Source organism: Microcaecilia unicolor, chromosome 9 (genome assembly GCF_901765095.1).
Source record: "Microcaecilia unicolor chromosome 9, aMicUni1.1, whole genome shotgun sequence".
NCBI classification, from domain to species: Eukaryota; Metazoa; Chordata; class Amphibia; order Gymnophiona; family Siphonopidae; genus Microcaecilia; species Microcaecilia unicolor.
In genome coordinates this window covers 78,680,416-78,701,429 of record NC_044039.1, presented here as the reverse complement: position 1 = coordinate 78,701,429, position 21,014 = coordinate 78,680,416, and the positions used below count along the sequence as shown (strand labels likewise).

Sequence of the window (21,014 nt, the reverse complement as noted above, 5' to 3'; positions counted from 1 at the left end):
ACATGATGGGGCCCAGGGCAGACACTAGTGATGGGGCACCAAAGCTTGCTTGCAGATTGGCCCTCTTTCAATTTTAGGCAGGTTTGGGGCTCCCAGTGACATGGTGGCCCAGGGCAATTGCCCTGTTTGCCCTCCCCTAATGCCGGCCCTGCCTATTGTACCTGAATATGCACTGCTTTGATAAATTTTAGTCTTGCAGGCACTATATAAGAAACTGAGGGACCTTTTTACTAAAGCTTAGCATTCACTAACAGATATTAGCATATGCTAAATGCTGAGTGGCCTATTTTATACCTATGAATTATGAGACACTTAAAATTTTCAAAGCACTTAGCCTTCCAAAGTTCCATAGAAACCTATGGAACTTTGGAAGGCTAAGTGAAAATATGCCTCATAGTGCATAATAATATCCATTAGTGAGGGTCCCTAAATAAAAAATAATAATAAATAATGGCAGTATTTGTAAGCTCTTTAGAAAGAATGGTCTTGTATAATTTGAAATGAATTGGGAAACACTGAAACGCTTTGGGGGCCATGGGGGAGAGAGAGACATGGAAACCTGCAGCTCTCCATCCTTACAATGCAGGTACACCATCTATTCAGCAATAATGAATGGCGGACATTCATTTGATTTTAGGGTTCATGAACCTCAGATGGGGGGAAGTGGTATAGCGCAATCCACTAAATTTGTGGTAAGGCTTCTCTGTATCATGTCTTGGAAGTTAACAGGATGCTTGACGTTCACTTTTAAGTTAGAATACCAGTTTTACTCTCTTGGTAAAGCAAATACATTTTTTAGCCAGATTAGACTTGTATCTTAAAATTTGCTTAGTGGCACTGCTGATTTTGATTCAAACCTCTATAGGCCATTTGAAAAGAGCACACAACAAATATATGCCAGATATGCTAAGTATTTTCCCCACTGACACAAAATGGGAGAAACCTCTCTGATTGTATATACCAACCTACAATCCTTTTAGATGATTTGATTAAGATTTTATATGTCACGTAGAGATGAACAGTAAAAGCGTGTTACATGATGTAGACATCAGCATTTTTTGTAGATGCAGGGCTCGAGGTTGTGTGGCTGCACGCTGTTAACATAAATATGGGTTGGGCTTCAAAGTTTATGTTGAAATCTTTTTTATTGGAATACAAAAGGAGTGGGAAATACACCAGGCTGACCAGAAACAAACGAGCAGACTTCAGTTGATGGTAAACAGTTTATTGATGAAGACTTGACACAGTACTGTGTTTTGGCTGTGGGCCTGCTTCAGGAGGCTTTTTATAAAATATGTCACTTATCTGAAGTGGAGGGGCATAATCGAAAGGGGCGCCCAAGTTTTCCTGAGGACGTCCTCGCAGGATGTCCAGCGAAGGGGCGGGGAAACCCGTATTATTTAAAACAAGATGAGCGCCCATCTTTTGTTTCGATAATACGGTTGGGGACGCCCAAATTGCGAAATTTAGGTTGATCTTAGAGATGGTCGTCCTTAGAGATGGTCATCCCTGATTTTGGGCATTAATGGAAACCAAGGACGCCAAACTCAGAAATGACCAAATCCAAGCCCTTTGGTCGTGGGAGGAGCCAACATTCATAGTGCAGTGGTCCCCCTGACATGCCAAGACACCAACCGGGCACCATAGGGGGCACTGCAATGGACTTTATAAATTGCTCCCAGATGCACAGCTCTCTTACCTTGTGTGCTGAGCCCCCCAAAACCCACTCCCCACAACTGTACACCACTACCATAGACCTTATGGGTGAAGGGGGGGGGACCTACATGTGGGTACAGTGGGTTTGTGGTGGGTTTTGAAGGGCTCACATTTACCACCACACGTGTAACAGGTGGGGGGGGGCCTGGGTCCACCTGCCTGAAGTGCACTGCACCCACTAAAATTGCTCCAGGGACCTGCATACTGCTGTCATGGAGCTGGGTATGATATTTGAGGCTGGCATAGAGGCTGGAAAACATATGTTTTTAAATTTTTTTTTGAGAGTGGGAGGGGGTTGGTGACCACTGGGGGAGTAAGGGGAGGTCATGCCCGATTCCCTTTGGTGGTCATCTGGTCATTTAGGGCACATTTTTGTGGCTTGGTCGTAAGAAAAAATGGATCAGGTAAAGTTGTTCAAGTGTTCATCAGGGACGCCCTTCTTTTTGCCATTATCGGTCGAGGATGCCCATGTGTTAGGCACGCCCCAGTCCCGCTTTCACTACGCCTCTGACACGCCCCCGGGAACTTTGGTCGTCCCCACGATGGAAAGCAGTTGAGGACGCCCAAAATCGGCTTTCGATTATGCCGATTTGGGCGACCCTGTGAGGACGCCCATCTTCCGATTTGTGTTGAAAGATGGGTGCCCTTCTCTTTTGAAAATAAGCCTGTTGGAATCCATGAATTTTTGACAAAAAGGTCTTTTTAAAGACCATATTTCTCCATCTTCCTGCACCAATGGTTATTGACCATTTGATGTTTTTACATATTTTATATGAAGACTCCTGAAGCAGGTCCATAGCCGAAACACAGTACTGTGTCGAGTCTTCATCAATAAACTGTGTACCATCAATTGAAGTTTCCTCGTTTGTTTCCCACTCCTTTTGCATTTCTGTCATTTTGTCGTGGGATCTCAGTGTTTCTCTACCTAGGTGGACCTCCACGAAATCGTTTTTATTAAAATAGTGCAATTGATACAACGAAACACACAACTCTGTGAGACTACAAGTTAATCACATAAAATCCAAAACACAGAATGAATCATCTCCTCATAGAATACGTATGATGTAGCTTGCCTGTTTTTCATTAATGCACTACTAAAATTTTCAACTTTTATCCCCTTCCCACCCCCCACCCAGAAATGTTTACTCTATTTGGGGAGCAAGAACTGAGTTAAGCACACTTATAAGTTACGGAAAGTTGAATATTCTACTTTGTGCTAGAGATGTGAGTGTAGAACAAAAGCATTCCCAAATCCTCTGAAACGTTTTTCTTCTGCAACCTGCAAAATGTTTAACATTACTGCACGTCCCCATCCCCATGTCATTCTCTAGTAGCAAGGTCTCGTATTCCAAATCTCTCCGTCTTTATTAAAATAATCATTTGCGAGTGCCACATCGACACAGTAGGGGCATCTGCTGGGCTTGAACGTTTTTATGCTAGGCCATCTCCATGAAAATGAGCTATAATTATGCCTATTTAAAGCTTATTATCATTCCAAAATTCCTATAGAGCCACTGCAGGATTGAGATATTTGTAAACTTAGTTCCGTTCTAGCTGTAAAAAGATGCCTTAGAGTATAACATAGTAATCATATCAGCAAAATCATAAACAGAATGGGGTCAAAACAGTGTCCACTATCAATATTAATACCCACATTCTACTTCAAACTAATAAAGTAGCATTTGAGAGCATTCCTTGTATACATACATATATATATATATATATATATATATATATATATATATTTTTTTAGGATCATCAGATTCTTATAATCTTTCAAAGCTTTCTGCTCAAAAGCAGTAGGGTATAATATTATTCATTGATCCTTTTTTCACTATAAATATTCCTACTCCAAAAATAATTGAACTTATCTTTTCCAGAGATTGAATCTCGGAGAAAGCTATGACAGAAAATAGGAACCCAACATGAATTCATATTTCACCAAACTGGATGTCTCAAGGAACATCCCCTCCACATCAATTTTCAGTGTTATAATCTGCAGAAGACAATATAAATCATTAGAAAATGCAATCCTCGTGCCACTCTTAATCAGCAGAAGTGACCTACTCACTGCACCAGTCACATCTCTTTTCTTCTTCTATTGAAATGGCCAAGATGGCTACGACTTTATTTCACAATATGTATATATAGACACCCTAATTCTATACGTAGCTAAAAATTGTTCGCCTAATTGAATAACAAGCTAATTAGCACCAATAATAACAACATGGTTTTACCAAAGGTAAATCGTGTCAAACGAATCTCATTGACTTCTTTGACTGGGTGACCGGAGAATTGGATCATGGACGTGCTATAGACGTAATCTACTTAGATTTCAACAAAGCTTTTGACACGGTTCCACACAGGAGGCTCTTGAATAAACTTGACAGGCTGCAGATGGGACCCGACGTGGTAAACTGGGTTAGGAACTGGTTGACGGACAGATGCCAGAGGGTGGTGGTCAATGGAATTCGCTCGGATGAGGGAAAGGTGAGTAGTGGAGTGCCTCAGGGATCGGTGCTGGGGCCGATTCTGTTCAATATATTTGTGAGTGACATTGCGGAAGGGTTAGAAGGTAAAGTTTGCCTTTTTGCGGATGATACTAAGATTTGTAACAGAGTGCACCCAGGAAGGAGTGGAAAACATGAAAAAGGATCTGCGGAAGCTAGAAGAATGGTCTAAGGTTTGGCAGTTAAAATTCAATGCGAAGAAATGCAAAGTGATGCACTTAGGGAGTAGTAATCCACGGGAGACGTATGTGTTAGGCGGAGAGAGTCTGATATATATGGACGGGGAGAGGGATCTTTGGGTGATAGTATCTGAAGATCTGAAGGCAACGAAACAGTGTGACAAGGCGGTGGCCATAGCCAGAAGGTTGCTGCGCTGCATAGCGAGAGGTGTGACCAGCAGAAGAAAGGAGGTGTTGATGCCCCTGTATAAGTTGTTGGTGAGGCCCCACCTGGAGTATTGTGTTCAGTTTTGGAGGCCGTATCTTGCTAAGGACGTAAAAAAAATTGAAGCGGTGCAAAGAAAAACTACAAAAATGGTATGGGATTTGCGTTACAAGACGTACGAGGAGAGACTTGCTGAACTGAACATGTATACCCTGGAGGAAAGGAGAAACAGGGGTGATATGGAACAGACGTTCAAATATTTGAAAGGTATTAATCCGCAAACGAACCTTTTCCGGAGATGGGAAGGCGGTAGAACTAGAGGACATGAAATGAGATTGAAGGGGGGCAGACTCAGGAAAAATGTCAGGAAGTATTTTTTCACGGAGAGAGTGGTGGATACATGGAATGCCCTCCCGCGGGAGGTGGTGGAGAGGAAAACGGTAACGGAATTCAAAAATACGTGGGATAAACATAAAGGAGTCCTGTTCAGAAGGAATGGATCCACAGAAGCTTAGCAGAGATTGGGTGGCACAGCCGGTGGTGGGAGGTGGGGCTAGTGCTGGGCAGACTTCTACGGTCTGTGCCCTGAAGCGGAGCTAATGCTGGGCAGACTTCTACGATCTGTGCCCAGAAAATGGCAGATACAAATCAAGGTTAGGTATACACATAAAGTAGCACATATGAGTTTATCTTGTTGGGCAGACTGGATGGACCATACAGGTCTTTATCTGCCATCATCTACTATGTAATAATTGGCATTTTAACAAGGTACTAATTAGAACTAATCGGTACTAATTAGATTTAATTGGGATATACATGTGTAAATTTGGGCGTGAGTTCAAAAAGGGGGCATGAGAGAGGCATAGGTGGAACGGGGGCATTCTTGAGATGTTGATGCCCCTGTACAAGTCGTTGATGAGGCCCCACTTGGAATATTGTGTTCAGTTTTGGAGGCCATATCTTGCTAAGGACATAAAGACTTGAAGCGGTTTAGAGAAAAGTGACAAAAATGGTAATGGGTTTGCATTGCAAGATATATGAGGAGAGACTTGAACATGTATACCCTGGAGGAAAAGAGAGACGGGTGATATGATACAGACATTCAAATAAAATATTTGAAGGGTATTAATCTATAAACCTTTTCCAGAGGGGAGATTGTGGTAGAACTAGAGGATATGAATTGAGGTTGCAGGGGAGCTGACTCAGGAATAATTCAGAACAAATTCACAGCCATTAACACATCAAATTTGAACCTTCCAATTTCGGACACCCTAAAAATTCTTGGAGTTACCATCGATCGACACCTAACACTCGAGAGCCATACAAAAAACACAACCAAGAAGATGTTCCACTCAATGTGGAAATTAAAAAGAGTAAGACCTTTCTTCCCAAGAACTGTTTTCCGTTACCTGGTACAATCAATGGTGCTCAGTCATCTAGATTACTGCAACGCAGTCTATGCCAGCTGTAAAGAGCAGATAATCAAAAAACTTCAGACAGCCCAGAACACAGCAGCTAGACTTATATTCGGCAAAATAAAATATGAAAGTGCTAAGCCCCTATGAGAAAAATTACACTGGCTCCCACTTAAAGAACGCATCACGTTCAAAATTTGTTCCCTAGTTCACAAAATCATTCACGGAGATGCACCAGCCTACATGTCAGACCGGATAGACTTGCCACCCAGGAATGCCAAAAAATCATCCCGCACATTCCTTGATCTGCACTTCCCTAACTGCAAAGGTCTAAAATACAAATTAATGCACACAACAAACTTTACCTACTTGAGCACACAATTTTGGAACGCACTGCTGCGCAACTTAAAAACAATCTACGAACTAACGAACTTCCGCAAACTACTGAAGACCCATCTCTTTAACCAGGCATACCACAAAGATCAACCAATGTGAATATACACAGCTCCTCCACATACGTACAGAACTGTCTTACAATATCTGCTTGCTATACTACTATCACATTTTATCATTATCATGTTGCCCAAAATCCTTCTTGTTATACTACTATTATGTTTTTTCATTATCATGTTGCCCAAGATCCTTCTATAACTCTATATGTCTACTTTCTAAAATATTACCACCACTCATGATGTATTGTAAGCCACATTGCGCCTGCAAAGAGGTGGGAAAATGTGGGATACAAATGAAATAAATAAATACCTGGAATGCCCTCTCGAGGGAGGTGGTGGAGATGAAAACAGTAACAGAATTCAAAAATGTGTAGGATAAATATTAAGGAATCTAATATAGAAAGCATGAAACCAAACAAGCTTAGTGGTGATTAGAGGCAACACCAGTAATTGGGAAGCAAGGCCAGTGCTGGGCAGACTTCTATGGTCTGTGCCCCAAAAATGGCAAGGACAAATCAAGATCAAGTATACATACTTAGTATGACATTATACATTATACGATAAGTGTATCTTGTTGGGCAGACCGGTTGGACAATGCAGGTCTTCCTCTGCCCTCATCTACTATGTTACTATGTATATATTTACGTGCATTGTTATAGAATAACGGAGATATGCACCTAATGTAGGCACATACATTTGCACCACGTTTCAGTTGGTGTAAATGGCCATGCTTAGTTAGGCGCGATTCCCGTGCATAAGCTCTATTCTATAAACCGTGCCTAACTTTAAACATGGCTTATAGAATAGTGCGTTTTTCAGCACCATATATAGAAATCGTCCCTGAATGCTCTCAAATGCGACTTTATTAGTTTGAAGTGGAATGTGGGTATAGATATTGAGAATATAATACAGGCACATAGGGTAAGAGGGCGGTGAATCCTATCTCTTCCGCCTCCCACCTCCCCCATGAAATAATGCAATGTGAGACAGAGCCATTGGGATCAATGTGGGCCACAGCTTTATTTGTGAACGTAAAAAACACAACCCAAGGTGGTACTTGATTTCTGGCCCTTGTATTGGTTCTCCTTTCCCCCCAGCTTCTGGCTCCCTTCCATACAGAATGAGAGTCAAAGCCGGCACCAGCTCAGTGTGGCTAACCTTCAGCTCCACTGAGACCTTAACACTGTATAATGTTGTCCCTCTTCTCTGAACCAATCTACTATCCCAGAGGAGTTCAAGGGGTGATTTCTTGCCAGTTTAGTTCCTGTCAATTGACTCTGCACCCCCCTCACATTGTCAAACAACCCATAACATAGAATAACAAACAACTGATCAGCCTTGTACATTCCAGATCACACTGGACAGGCTACAGAGAAAGTGGCCCAAGGCTCCCCCTAACTGCCACACCTGCACATACACTTTGCTCATCCCCCCAACCAGTCAGCAAGCACAAGATTCAAACTTATTTTTGCACTCATTCTCGCCCATCCTTAAACATCGCCCCTTTCCTATACTGACCCTCCAGGAGAGTGTTTGGGTGGCGGGAGCAGGGGACTCCCCTGCGGCCATGTTATTTTCGGCTGACTGGATTAGCCAGTGAGCCTCCCCTCTTTAGCTTGTGGATAAATACTCAGGGATCTGTTTACAAAGAAGCTATCATCAATTCCATACCTAATGCAAATGTATTTTCAAATTAAAACTAGGCCTCAGATGTTGAGACTGTCTCTTTGTTGCTTTAACACCTGTTTTTTTTGTACTAAACGCAATATCATCTATTAATCTAAGAAAATTGACCAGTAGAACTTTGTAAGGCACATAACCTTAACTCTTTATTTGTCTTGGAGTAAGGAAGTGGCATTTTTTCCAGCCTGTAATTTGCTTAACATTTTTGAGGATCAGTGCTTTCATGAGCTAACTTTGCTTTCTGTCTGAGGTTTCCTCTGGCTGGGTTCCATATTTTAAGATCTGTTGTTTTGTTAATAAATCCTCAGCCCAAATCTCAAAGTAAGCTTTTTTTTTGTTGTTGTTGAAATGGAAATAGCTTTCATCACCTTTGAACATTTTCAGTTTGTTATTTCATGTCAAAAAGACGTAGTGTTAGGGGAGAGAGAGAGAGAGAGAGAGAGAAGTGCATTCTCTAGAGTCAAAAGCTACCACTGTAACGTTCAGAATCTTATTTCTATTAAGACTCCTGCTGATACTACTGTGATAAGAGACATAGACTGTATGCATCTCCAGGAACAGGAATAAGGGTATAAATTAGGGATGTGCATTCGTTTGAAACAACATTGGAAGTGGCATTGACATTTCCCGTTTTGTTTCATGTCATTGGCAAACACAAATGAGGAGAAAAAACACCATGAAATTTGTGTTTTTTCGTGTGCTGTCAGTCGTGTGCCTGCTGTTTTGAAAGTGTGTGCACTCTTTCCCAGTAGTGTGTGCATATGTGCACTATTTATGCATACTTCCTCATTGGTTCATATATGTTGAATAGTGCGCTCTCTTTCTGACATTGGTCTCGTGATCCATAATGAAACAAAATTTGAACAAAACAAACATTCTCGGAAACAACATGAAATGAAAAGTTTCTGGCTACGCACCCCTAGTGTAAATGCTTGATGCTATGAGTTACTTCAACGTACAGATTTTACACCCCTTTTCGAATTCGAAGCTCGCATTAGTAGCAGATATTGTTCCATGCACTCTTCACACACCACTTGAGGTTCTTATCATTCCAAACCAGGAGCAAGGATATTGTTCTGTCGCGGAATACATTGCGGGGACCCCAGAGCAGTGCTAAAACACAGCTACCACACTCAGCGCATCATGTGACCTTTCATCTTACCTATCTATATGTTCCATCTTTGCTTTACCCTTCACTATTAGTTAAAATGTTCTATTATGTATTGTGTTGACATTGTAAGTAGTATACTTATACTTTGTATTTGAATATTTTTACTGCTGTAATTTGCCTATTGCTCATGTTTGATCTATTCTTACTGTACACCGCCTTGAGTGAATTATTTCAAAAAGCTGGTAAATAAATCCTAATAAATCTTCTGTCCTCATTTGGTTGCCTCCCTCTTGTCAGTGGGACAGAAATAACCCAGGACAACTGGTCAGGAACCTCAGCTTCAGGGCAGCTGCTGCCCCTCTTTACTGTTCACAGGCTAGAGGACAGCACTCGGCTGAGCACTGGTGTGGCAAAAATGTCAGGGCTGCTTTGTAGAAAACGGAAAAAAGAAGGCTCAGGTACAGGGAAATCTCTGAAATATAAAGTTTAAAGTTTGTGAGCTGGCTGGAAGTAAAAGATTTCCTTACCATAGGCTGCATATTTGCAGCATATTATAGCTCTGGGCTGGTTTTGTATTCTGTGTTAATTAAGTTCATGTTCAATATATTTGATATATTGTAAATTTTCAGAAGAAATCTAAGCAGTTTACAATATCTAAAATAATTGGGGGAGAACACAATGTAAAAGGACACAACTCAAGGTACAAGAGGACAGTGGGAGGAAGAAAATTTACAGAGCAATAAAAGGGTAACAGTATGGGGGGGGGGGGGGGGGGAGTGACTACAATGGAAGGCTTGAAGCTGTCTCTTTCATATGACACCAATCAGAATATCAAGAGGAGGGAAAAACTGAATCAGATGCCAATAGGTGGAAAAGCCAAAGCGAAGTAGTAGGCTTTAAACTGAGATTTAAAGTTGTTGAATGACTGCTTGAGACATACATATTGGGGGGGGGGGGGGGGGGGGGGAGGGAGGGGCATTCTACAATGTTGGAGAGGCCACACTGAAAATCTGTGCTGTTCTGACTCTTTGCCTTCAGTAAAGAAATGTAACAAACCTTCAACTTTCAAAGAACTTTCATCCCCAGATAGGAATTCAGACTGCTTTTCTTGTTAATGCCATGTTAGAACAACATTTTTTTGTATTTTTAAAATATTTATTCTCAAAAAAGTGCAGATAGTGAAGACAAGGTTTAGAATGTTTAAAGATTTTGTTAGTACTAGTCATGTATTTACAGAATTTGCTCCATAGGTAACAAAGTGATGATAGGAGCTTCTGTACACTCCAACTACTACAGTGAATGAAATGCAATGCAATGCATGAAACGCATCCCCTGATATCTGGTGTAGAATTAACCAAACATCTAAATACGAGAATACTACTAGTTCACTGTAATAGAGCAGGAGCACTGCTGTGAGCACGCATATTATAAATACTCATAGTGATGACGTCAGATTGAATGGAATTACCATCAGTGATAGTGAATTGTATCCCTTATAAAGGAAAAGAAGTGCTTTGATATTCGATGAATTGAAACATGAGGAGATATGTCCTGTAAATCAGAGGTATGAAACCTAGATTGCATTGCAAAAATGGAAGGATGGTAGGTAGTGTGAGCCATCAAAATTTTTATGTTGTTTTCTGAGGTTGAAAAATGCACAGAAAACTCTTGTTTCCTCATTAGTATGAGGAAAATGTAGTACACTATACCATACTATCAGTTTTCTATACTGCATTTATTCCAACAATAGGATTCAAACAGTTTAAATTTATTTATTTATTTATTTATTTGTTGCATTTGTATCCCACATTTCCCCACCTATTTGCAGGCTCAATGTGGCTTACATTATTCCGTAATGGCGATTGCCAATTCCGGAATGAGAAATACAAAGTGGTATTGCATTAAAGTTCATAAGTGACAGAGAGGCATATTTTCAAAGCACTTTGGGAGGCTAAGTTCCATAGGTTTCTATGGAACTTTGGGAGGCTAAGTGCTTTGAAAATGAGCCTCAGAGTAGATTAAGCAATCAAGAATAGAGAATTCATTTTCGTAGTGAGAGATAAAGTGGTAACTGCGTTAAAGTTCATTAGTGACAGTAATTTAAGCAGTCAAGTATAGAGAGTTTGGTTTTGTCCAATTCTGGTATGGGTTTTGTTGTCTGGTATTTAGGATGGATCATTGTGGTATGCCTTTTTGAACAGGTTGGGTTTTTTTTAGTATTTTTCGGATTTTAGTTATGTCGTGTATTGTTTTTGTGGCTTTTGGTAGTGCATTCCACAGTTTCGTGCCTATGTAGGAGAAGCTGGATGCTTATATTTTAGACCTTTGCAGCTGGGGTAGTGGAGATTCAGGAATGTACGTGCTGATCTTTTGGTGTTCCTGGTTGGTAAGTCTATGAGGTCTGACATGTAGACTGGAGCCTCATCTTGGATGATTTTATGAACCACAGTGCAGATTTTAAACGTAATACGTTCTTTCAATGGGAGCCAGTGTAATTTTTCTCTTAGGGGTTTGGCACTTTCGTATTTCATTTTTCCAAATATGAGTCTGGCTGCTGTGTTTTGGGCAGTTTGAAGTTTCTTGATGATTTTTTCTTTACATCCGGTGTAGATTGCATTGCAATAATCTAGTTGACCTAGCACCATTGATTGTACCAGGCTGCGGAATATTTCCCTTGGGAAGAAAGGTTTTATTCTTTTGGCAACAATAAGGAGGAAATCACACTCTAATAAAATGCAGTATTCCTTTGAATGGGATGTATTCCTTGCATCGCTTGTTCTGGTAAGGTTTTTAATGCTTACACATCCATAAGATGTACTGATCTTAATAGAATTATGAAAAAACTGATGGCATTTGTGATTTAACTCGAGAAAAAATCCCCTCTTATAGAAAGCAGTTTCAATCTGTTGTAGATGGATACAATGCAGATGGTTCAAGGTAGGATAGATGGTTAATTAATACCACCAGAGAGGTGGCTCGAACCATATTGCAATAGTTAATCAAATGGTTTGAACAGCATTCAAAATTGTGGTAAACCAAAAGGAAGAAGGTTTAGATGCTTCTGGAAAATTTTCAATGGATTGATGGAAATTATGATCTAATTGATATGTTTACTTATGTAGTAGATAGATTGCAAATGTTCAGTATGTAAGTAATCTGAATCATCTTTAGTCAAATTATGCATCCTTATAATTGATCTCATCACCGGAGCAGTACCACATGAATGTTGTATACTATACCTTTTCCAACAGAAAAATGCAATTTATTTGGATTTTGCTCACACCTTTTTCAGGAGTAGCTCAAGATGAGATACAGTGGGTATTTACCTGTTGGGCTCACAATCTAAACTTGTACCTAGGGGAATGTAGGGTTAAGTGACTTGGCCAAGATCACAAGGAGCAGCAGAGGGATTTGAACCAGGCACCTGTAAATGTGCTTTATCCACTAGGCCACTCATGCCCTCTAGGCTGCAGTTAATCAGAGTAACTATGGCAGGTTCTGACCATGTTTTTTTTTTTTTTAATCTTGTGGAGGGGCATAATTGAACGCGAGCACCCATCTCCATGGGCGCCTATATCCGTGGGCGCCTATTTCCGTGAACGGGACAAACCGTATTTTTGAAAAAAGATGGGCGCCCATCTTTTTTCCGATAATACGGGTTGTGCGGGGCAAATGCCTAGGAGTTGGCCGTTTTTCAGCTGGGCGCTATCGGTTTTCAGCGATAATGGAAACCGAAGGCGCCCATCTCAAAAATGAACAAATCCAAGGCATTGGGTCATGGAAGGGGCCAGGATTCGTAGTGCACTGGTCCCCCTGACATGCCAGGACACCAGCTGGGCACCCTAGGGGGCACTTTTACAAATAAAAAAAAAAAACAGTAAAAGAGCTCCCAGGTGCATAGCACCCTTCCCTTGTGTGCTGAGCCCCCCAAATCCCCCCCCAAAACCCACTGCCCACAAGTCTACACCATTACCATAACCCTAAGGGGTGAAGGGGGGCACCTACATGTGGGTACAGTGGGTTTTCGTGGTTTTGGAGGGCTCAGCATTAACCAGCAGGTAGGGGGAGGATGGGCCTGGGTCCACCTGCCTGAAGTCCACTGCACTCACTAACAACTGCTCCAGGGACCTGCATACTGCTGTCAGGGAGCTGGGTATGACATTTGAGGCTGGCATACAGGCTGGAAATAAAAAGTTTTAAAAGTTGTTTTTTTTGTGGGAGGGGGTTAGTGACCACCGGGGGAGTCAGGGGAGGTGATCCCCGATTCCCTCCGGTGGTCATCTGGTCATTTAGGGCACTTTTTTGGGACTTGTTCATGAAAAAAGGGTCCAAAAAAGTGCCCTAAATTCTCGCTAAAAACGGCTATTTTTTTCCATTATCGGCGAAAGCCGCCCATTTCTGTTCGGCTGATAACCACGCCCCAGTCCCGCCTTCACCATGCCTCCGACATGCCCCCGTCAACTTTGGCTGTTTCCGCGACGGAGTGCAGTTGAAGACGCCCAAAATTGGCTTTCGATTATACCGATTTGCAAAGAAAAGCTACGAGAATGGTATGGGATTTGCGTTACAAGACGTATGAGGAGAGACTTGCTGAACTAAACATATATACTCTGGAGGAAAGGAGAAACAGGAGTGATATGATACAGACGTTCAAATATTTGAAAGGTATTAATCCGCAAACGAACCTTTTCCGGAGATGGGAAGATGGTAGAACGAGAGGACATGAAATGAGATTGAAGGGGGGCAGACTCAAGAAAAATGTCAGGAAGTATTTTTTCACGGAGAGAGTAGTGGATGCTTGGAATGCCCTCCCGCGGGAGGTGGTGGAAATGAAAACGGTAACGGAATTCAAACATGCGTGGGATAAGCATAAAGGAATCCTGTGCTGAAGGAATGGATCCTCAGGAGCTTAGTCAAGATTGGGAGGCGGGGCTGGTGGTTGGGAGGCGGGGATAGTGCTGGGCAGACTTATACGGTCTGTGCCAGAGCTGGTGGTGGGACGCGGGACTGGTGGTTGGGAGGCAGGGATAGTGCTGGACAGACTTGTACGGTTTGTGCCAGAGCCGGTGGTTGGGAGGCAGGGCTGGTGGTTGGGAGGTGAGGATAGTGCTGGGCAGACTTATACGGTCTGTGCCAGAGCTGGTGGTTGGGAGGAGGGGCTGGTGGTTGGGAGGTGGGGATAGTGCTGGGTAGACTTATACGGTCTGTGCCCTGAAGAGCACAGGTACAAATCAAAGTAGGGTATACACAAAAAGCAGCAAATATGAGTTATCTTGTTGGGCAGACTGGATGGACCGTGCAGGTCTTTTTCTGCCGTCATCTACTATGTTACTATGTATGTATGATTTGGCCGCCCACGGGAGAAAGACACCCATCTCCCGATTTGGGTTGAAATATGGGCGTCTATCTCTTTTGAAAATAAAGCGGATAGTATACCATCCGTTGGCAGTTCTAGAGATTAACTATTAAGATGTAGATACTTCAGTACTGGAGGTTGAATATCCTTTATATTTGATTGAAAGGCTTAGGAAGGGGAAACAACCAGATCTTGTATGGTAAAGACTTTAGAATAAAAGGGATATGCTTAAACCCATAACAGACCACCCTACTTTGGACAAAGGGCATTTGCTCAATATTGGGTGTACTTAATCACCCACAGGGCTGGCACCTATGAAGGCAATAATGCCTCAATGACGTGCTACCATCGTTAAAGGCCAGTTTAGAACCTCCTAGTGGTACCGCATGGGAAAGTTAAATAGTTTTGAATATTGGGGAACACCGTTTCTATTTCCCCATCTATATCATCTCCCTTTTTTCCTCTCCCTTCCAATCCATTATACCCCTCCTCCCTCTCCAGCATATCTCTTCTCATAATTATATCTCCCCGTACCTGCATCAGATATAAAATGAAAAGGACATGGAGGCTCTTGAAGTCTATATGAGCGGCCTCAAATTGAGCCTGCAGAATTCTGATGCAGGCTCTTGTTTCAGAAGGGGCGGAATGTGACGAACCTTGAGTGTACCCCTGGGCTCAGAGGACCCAAGCTTCTTTTTCATCTTTGTGCTACTTCTGTGCCCAGCTTCACTGGTCTTCAAGTGTTTTCCCTCTGGCCAGTGCCCACTGCATCTCTTTTCATAAATCAATTGAAATCAGACAAGTTTATTGCTGGGTAGGAAAAAGTGCTAAATCTAGCTATTCTGAACTGATTGTTTGATTTAGGGTTGGAAAAGATGTTTGATTTCCGTTGCCACGTTGGCTAATAGTTAAATACCATAAGTAGCACTAATTGGTAATTTGGCATGTATTACCGCAGCAACAGTACTAGCAAAATACGTTTAGGTAAGTCAGAATGCCATCCCATCCATTGGAGCAGTAGCCTGAGAACCAGTGAAACTAGGGTTCAAATCCTGCTGCTCCTATGGACTCTTTTTGTGACACTGGAAAGTCCCTTCGCTCTTCATTGGTTCAGGTGCAACTTAGACCCCCTTTTACTAAGGTTCACTCACATTTTTAGCACGTGCTAAACGTTAGAGACACCAATGCATTCCTATGGGCGTCTCTAACTTTAGAGCGCTCTAAAAATGTGAGCGCACCTTAGTAAAAGATCCCCTTAGATTGTAAGGCCTAGGTTGCGTCAAAGGGGTAGGAAGGGTCAGAGGAAAGGCTGTAGAACAGGCCATAGGCAGCATATGCCGACTGCCTCAACCACCGGCAAACTTCGTTTCAGCAAAGAGAATATAAATTTTAAGGTAGATAGAGGACAGGTTTGGGGGGAAGGTGAGAGATTGAGAGAGAACGGGAGATAATGAACTTTATGGGCAGTGGTAGGGGAGGAGAGCAAGAGATGCTGGCTTCCCTATGCCCCCCTCCTTCCCTATGTCCATGTCTTAGATGAGGAAACATTTTGTGTACCGGTTGGTCTTGAACTGAGATTTGGAAAGGCAAGTAATCCAATTTCAAATCCATTTGAAAGAGACATGCTTCTGGACTACTAATTGCAGCTTTGGTTTAGTTAGTGAGGAGTGTACATAGGACAAATGCCCCTGAAGCAGCTGATACAGCAAAACAGAGGTCTTGTTGGATGTTTTTTGATGTCATTGTCAGAAGAGTTTATGGTTTCATTATATATTGAAACAATTTTGTTATAAAATCAAGAATTGAACACTATTGAAGTTATGAAAGAAATGATAGTAGGGAGTCATATTCAGCCAGCCACGAGCAGTGTTTTCTAAATGCTGACTGCTACTGGCTAAATTAGACTTAGATATTCAGTGCTGGGTCATATCCAGGTCTGTGGAAGCACCTAGAAGCTATACAGGTATGCCATTCAGTGCTGTACCTGCTTAGCTAATGGGGCAAAGTTATGATTGTCATTTATGTGGTTCTGCCTGCCCAGTTGACTATGCGGGAACCAGCAGTGAATATCGCCCGTACTTGCATAACTCCAGATTCTATCCTCAGACTGCTCTTGCACTAACCAGCAAGTACCATGGCGGTCAGAGCAGATATTCAGTGGCACTGACTCTTAATTCAATGCCGAGGTCTTGTTTTCTCCTCATTTTATTTGCTTTGTCTTTTCCAGCAAATATTTGTGAGTAGAGATGGGTAGAACTGTACCACAAAACAAAGAAGGTGATATTCTGGAGAACATAGCTAGCAGTGTTGTAAGATATCACAGTTGATTTCTAGTGGAATAGAATCTATTATCATCTGGTGTAAACTCTTGGTTTTCATAACAGTTTTTCTGTGTATTTATTAAATATGTCCAGATACTTACAGAGGGCTATTCCTTTTTACAGTGAGTGACCTACAAGAAGAGGGTAAAAATGCCATCAATTTGCCTATGTCGCCAACGCCCATTGACATCCATCCTGAAGACACTTTGCTTGGTACAGTATCAATATAAAAAAAAGTTGACACAACTCTACATTGGGTTCATATAAATTCTTCAATAGAATTGTTGTCAAAGCAAACAGCATATATGAGTTTAAAAAAGGGTTGGACAAGTTCCTGGAGGAAAAGTCCTTAATCTGCTATTAAGCTAGACATGGGGATCAGTAACATGGAATGTTGCTACCCTTTTGGGATTCTGCCAGATACTTTTGATCTGTATTGGCCACTGTTGGAAGCAGGATAGTGGGCTAGATGGACCATCAGCCTGATCCAGTATGGCTATTCTTATGAGATGTGTTCTGCATTATCCCCCCGATTCTGTAAACGGCAACTAAAGTTGTGCAATGCAAATCTGCACACGTAGCTGATTTGTACGGGCAACTTAATTGTTTAACAAGCTAATCGGTGCCGATAGTTGGTTGCTAACAAGCAATTATCAGCACTAATTACAATTTACACGTGCCCAAAACTTTTGTTGACCCAAGTTAAATAGATGTGATTTTCAGATATACCTTCTTTCCTGTTCAAAAAAGAGGAAAACAAAATTAAAACCTTCAAAAAGACAGAATGTGAATGTAAAACTACCAGTGTAAAATACTGCAGCAAAAACTGGCGTACTGCTTTTTCTGAGCATGACTTGGTGCATTACCTGATACAGATTGTAATTTTTGCTGAAGTGTCTGAAACATTTCTGTAGCACTGTGATAGTGGGAGCACACTACAGTGTGGTCCTCTGTTATGAGAGATCTCTGTGTTAGAACAAGAGGTGCTAAAGAAGCCGAGCCTCCTACTTGCTTGCTTGTGATCAGAGTTGAAAACCTTGTTATCTCTCCCACTGGTTCAGTTATACAACTAATTAGTTCACTGCTACATGTATTAGATTTAGCAAAGACTGCACCAGCCTAGTGGCTCAGTGGCAGTGCACTGTTATGAAGAGAACCTGGGTTCAATTTCTGGGTCAGCCTTTTGCAGCCAGGGTCAGCCAGTGATAGAATTCAGTTCCGGAGTGACATATAAGGACTAATTCTATAACGCTGAACCTATATATATAGGTGCATATTCTGTAATGGGAAGTAGGAGGCTGATATTCAGACCGCGGGAGGTAGCCGGGCTTGGATACTGAATGCCAGGCCATTTCCATTGACTGGTGTTGAATATCCAGGTGTTTTTTGGCTGGTTTAAATTTAACCCCCTCTCCAACGGGGGATAACTATACTATCTAGGAGCAAGAACACTCATATCCCCTAATAAAGTTATTAACAATACCTTTATTTCAATATGTTACATTTACCCTACCACCCCTATTCCATACATTACAGTCTCAGGAACTCAATCTCTCAAACATTTCACTGCGCCATTCAGCTTCCACACCAGTTCCTTATTAATTAAACATGGTTCATCCTAACTTATATTAACATGCTACCCCGCTCACACAATACACAATACTAGTATGGTCAATTTAACCATCTAGAGCAAAACACCATCCAGGAGCGAAACTCCCAGATGTATTGTCCATGTGTGTTGTGCCTATGCACAAAGTCCTTGCTGCCAAAGCAGAGTAGCCTTTATAGAAAATAGTTCTTTAACCAGGTGAACCTTCGTCCATACACAGGTTATGATCACAAGTCAGCTCAATGGATCAGCGTAGCTTAAAGAGAGCTTCCGTTTGTGTGAGCAGGGTGGCATGTTAATATAAGTTAGGATGAACCATGTTTAATTAATAAGGAACTGGTGTGGAAGCTGAATGGCGCAGTGAAAGGTTTGAGAGATTGAGTTCCTGAGATTGTAATGTAAGATACATGCTGTGACGGATCTAAGCATATTTATAGAATAGCATATGCATGTATTCTAAACAAATGCATAAATGTCAGTACCTACTTTTTAGAATTAACCTGCTAGCGGCTGGATGTAGGACCCAAGACTGCAGTCTTCCAGAAGAAGCCCTAATGCCTGTCCCATGGCTAAGACAGTTGCTGTAGTGACTGGGGCAAGTGAGTTGGAATTGGATGTGGCATAGAGAAAGAACTCCTATGTAGTTGCAGATGAGATCTCATGGCACAGTAGCCCGACAAAGGCCAGTGCCAACAGAACTGAATGTCCAGTACTCTGGACATTCAGTTCTGTTGGCACTGGCCTTTGTCGGGCTACTGTGCCATGAGATCTCATCTGCAACTACATAGACTACATAGGCTACTGGAGGAAGAAACTGTCAACCCCTCCACCTGCCAAAATAATAAAGATTTAGCAGTGTAGGTACAGAAAAGAAGGAAGCACACAGGCCCCAGGCCTTACCAGAACTGAACAATGCTCTAAAAGTATACAAAGAAAAAAATGAATACAGTAAAAAAAAAAAAAAAGGATAAGCTACCTGACAACTTGCTTTGCTATGTCTCAGAGATGCCATACTGACTAAGTGTTATGTTACTGAAGCAGAGAGGAGTGATGAGAATAGGACTGGAAATCCCTCTTCTTGGGCTCTAGACCTTGATTCGGTGGCTGATTGATTATGTGTATAACAGTTTGAGTCCCTTGTTGCTTGGTTTAACCGTGGTAGAATGATTGTGTTGTTTACCTGAAATAAATGGCTCACCTGTCCACAAGAAAGGTGGCTGCTTGTCTGTTTCTGAATTTACTTTGCAAAGAGCAGAGGAATTATAGAACCAAATATTATGACCAAATACAGCAACAAAGAAGGGAAAACATCAGTCATAATTTTTAAATATGTCAAAGCTATGGTCATTTGACATTTATTTACTGAACCAGTGACTATGATTCCCCAGTCAGGAGCCTACGCACATTTTTCCCCAGAAACAGAAAACAGGAAAAACCCTTGAATACATCAACCCTGTACATATTAGCAGCATGTGATTGTGTCTTAGATGTTCTTATGCACTATGGCGCTAACTGGGTCTCCTTCTCATAAATGCACAGAGGAGAATGAGGAGCGTACCATGATTGACCCCAGCTCCAAAGAAGAGGTAAAGTTCAAAGAGCTTGTCAAGGTAAGAGGCTGTTTTCAAAGACATTATACAGATATATGTGTACATATACTTATGTATTTCTATATCTCCAAGTATAGACCACTCTATTAACACTGCTGGAAGTAAGAATTTTCATAAAAAGAGCTGTTTCCAGCAACGTTTTGGTAACTTTTAACCCATTTTCTAATAAGGTGTATACACAATAACCTCAAGCATTCTGCACAAAAGGAATCAAACAGATTACTGAAACAAGTTCATTCAGAGACTGCTTTCTAATTTAAGGGCAAACTTCAAAATGCAGTGTTTTAATAAATACCATATTTGTCTCTCACTGAGCTTAACCGTTCTTTAGAAGGACTTGTAGGAACTTTTCCTTCAAAAGGAATTAAGATAGCATTTATACAACAACAATTAGTTATCAATTCCTTGTTCAGTTAACTTGTCACCGAAATACACTGTTTAGCTACTTAGACAAATGAATGGTTTATGGCCAAATATGTTTAACAAGTTATTTTACAGCACACAGCATGAATGAATTTGTTTCCTGATTGAACTGCCATATGTCACATACTTGTGGACAGAGTTTCCCAAACTGTGGGGTGTGATCTCAAAGGAGGCTACAAAAACCATGTTTAGGGTCGTGACCTGGGTGGGCTACAAATAGAAACATCATTGGCCCATGCCTCCAGGAGTTGCCTGATTTCTGTGGCTGTAATAACGGGGTCACGGCTACAGAAAGTTTGCTTAAGTGCTACTGCATGGCATTTCCTCTTGGATCTCTGAGCTGATCAGTCTTACGACATTGTTGTACTGTTCTCACACACAAACCCTTTTACTTGTGGCTTCATTTACCCCCACACTTAGTTCT

The 21,014-nt window shown here is 41.6% G+C and overlaps 1 protein-coding gene across 1 annotated transcript in view; it reads left to right on the top strand.

Annotated features, from left to right (window-relative positions):
• PARVB (parvin beta) overlaps nucleotides 1-21,014 on the top strand; it is a 318,556-nt gene that overhangs the window by 80,765 nt on the left and 216,777 nt on the right. Inside the window, 2 exon segments of the mRNA XM_030214982.1 lie at nucleotides 17,072-17,161; nucleotides 20,097-20,167. Coding sequence (XP_030070842.1) covers nucleotides 17,072-17,161; nucleotides 20,097-20,167 — 161 coding nt within the window.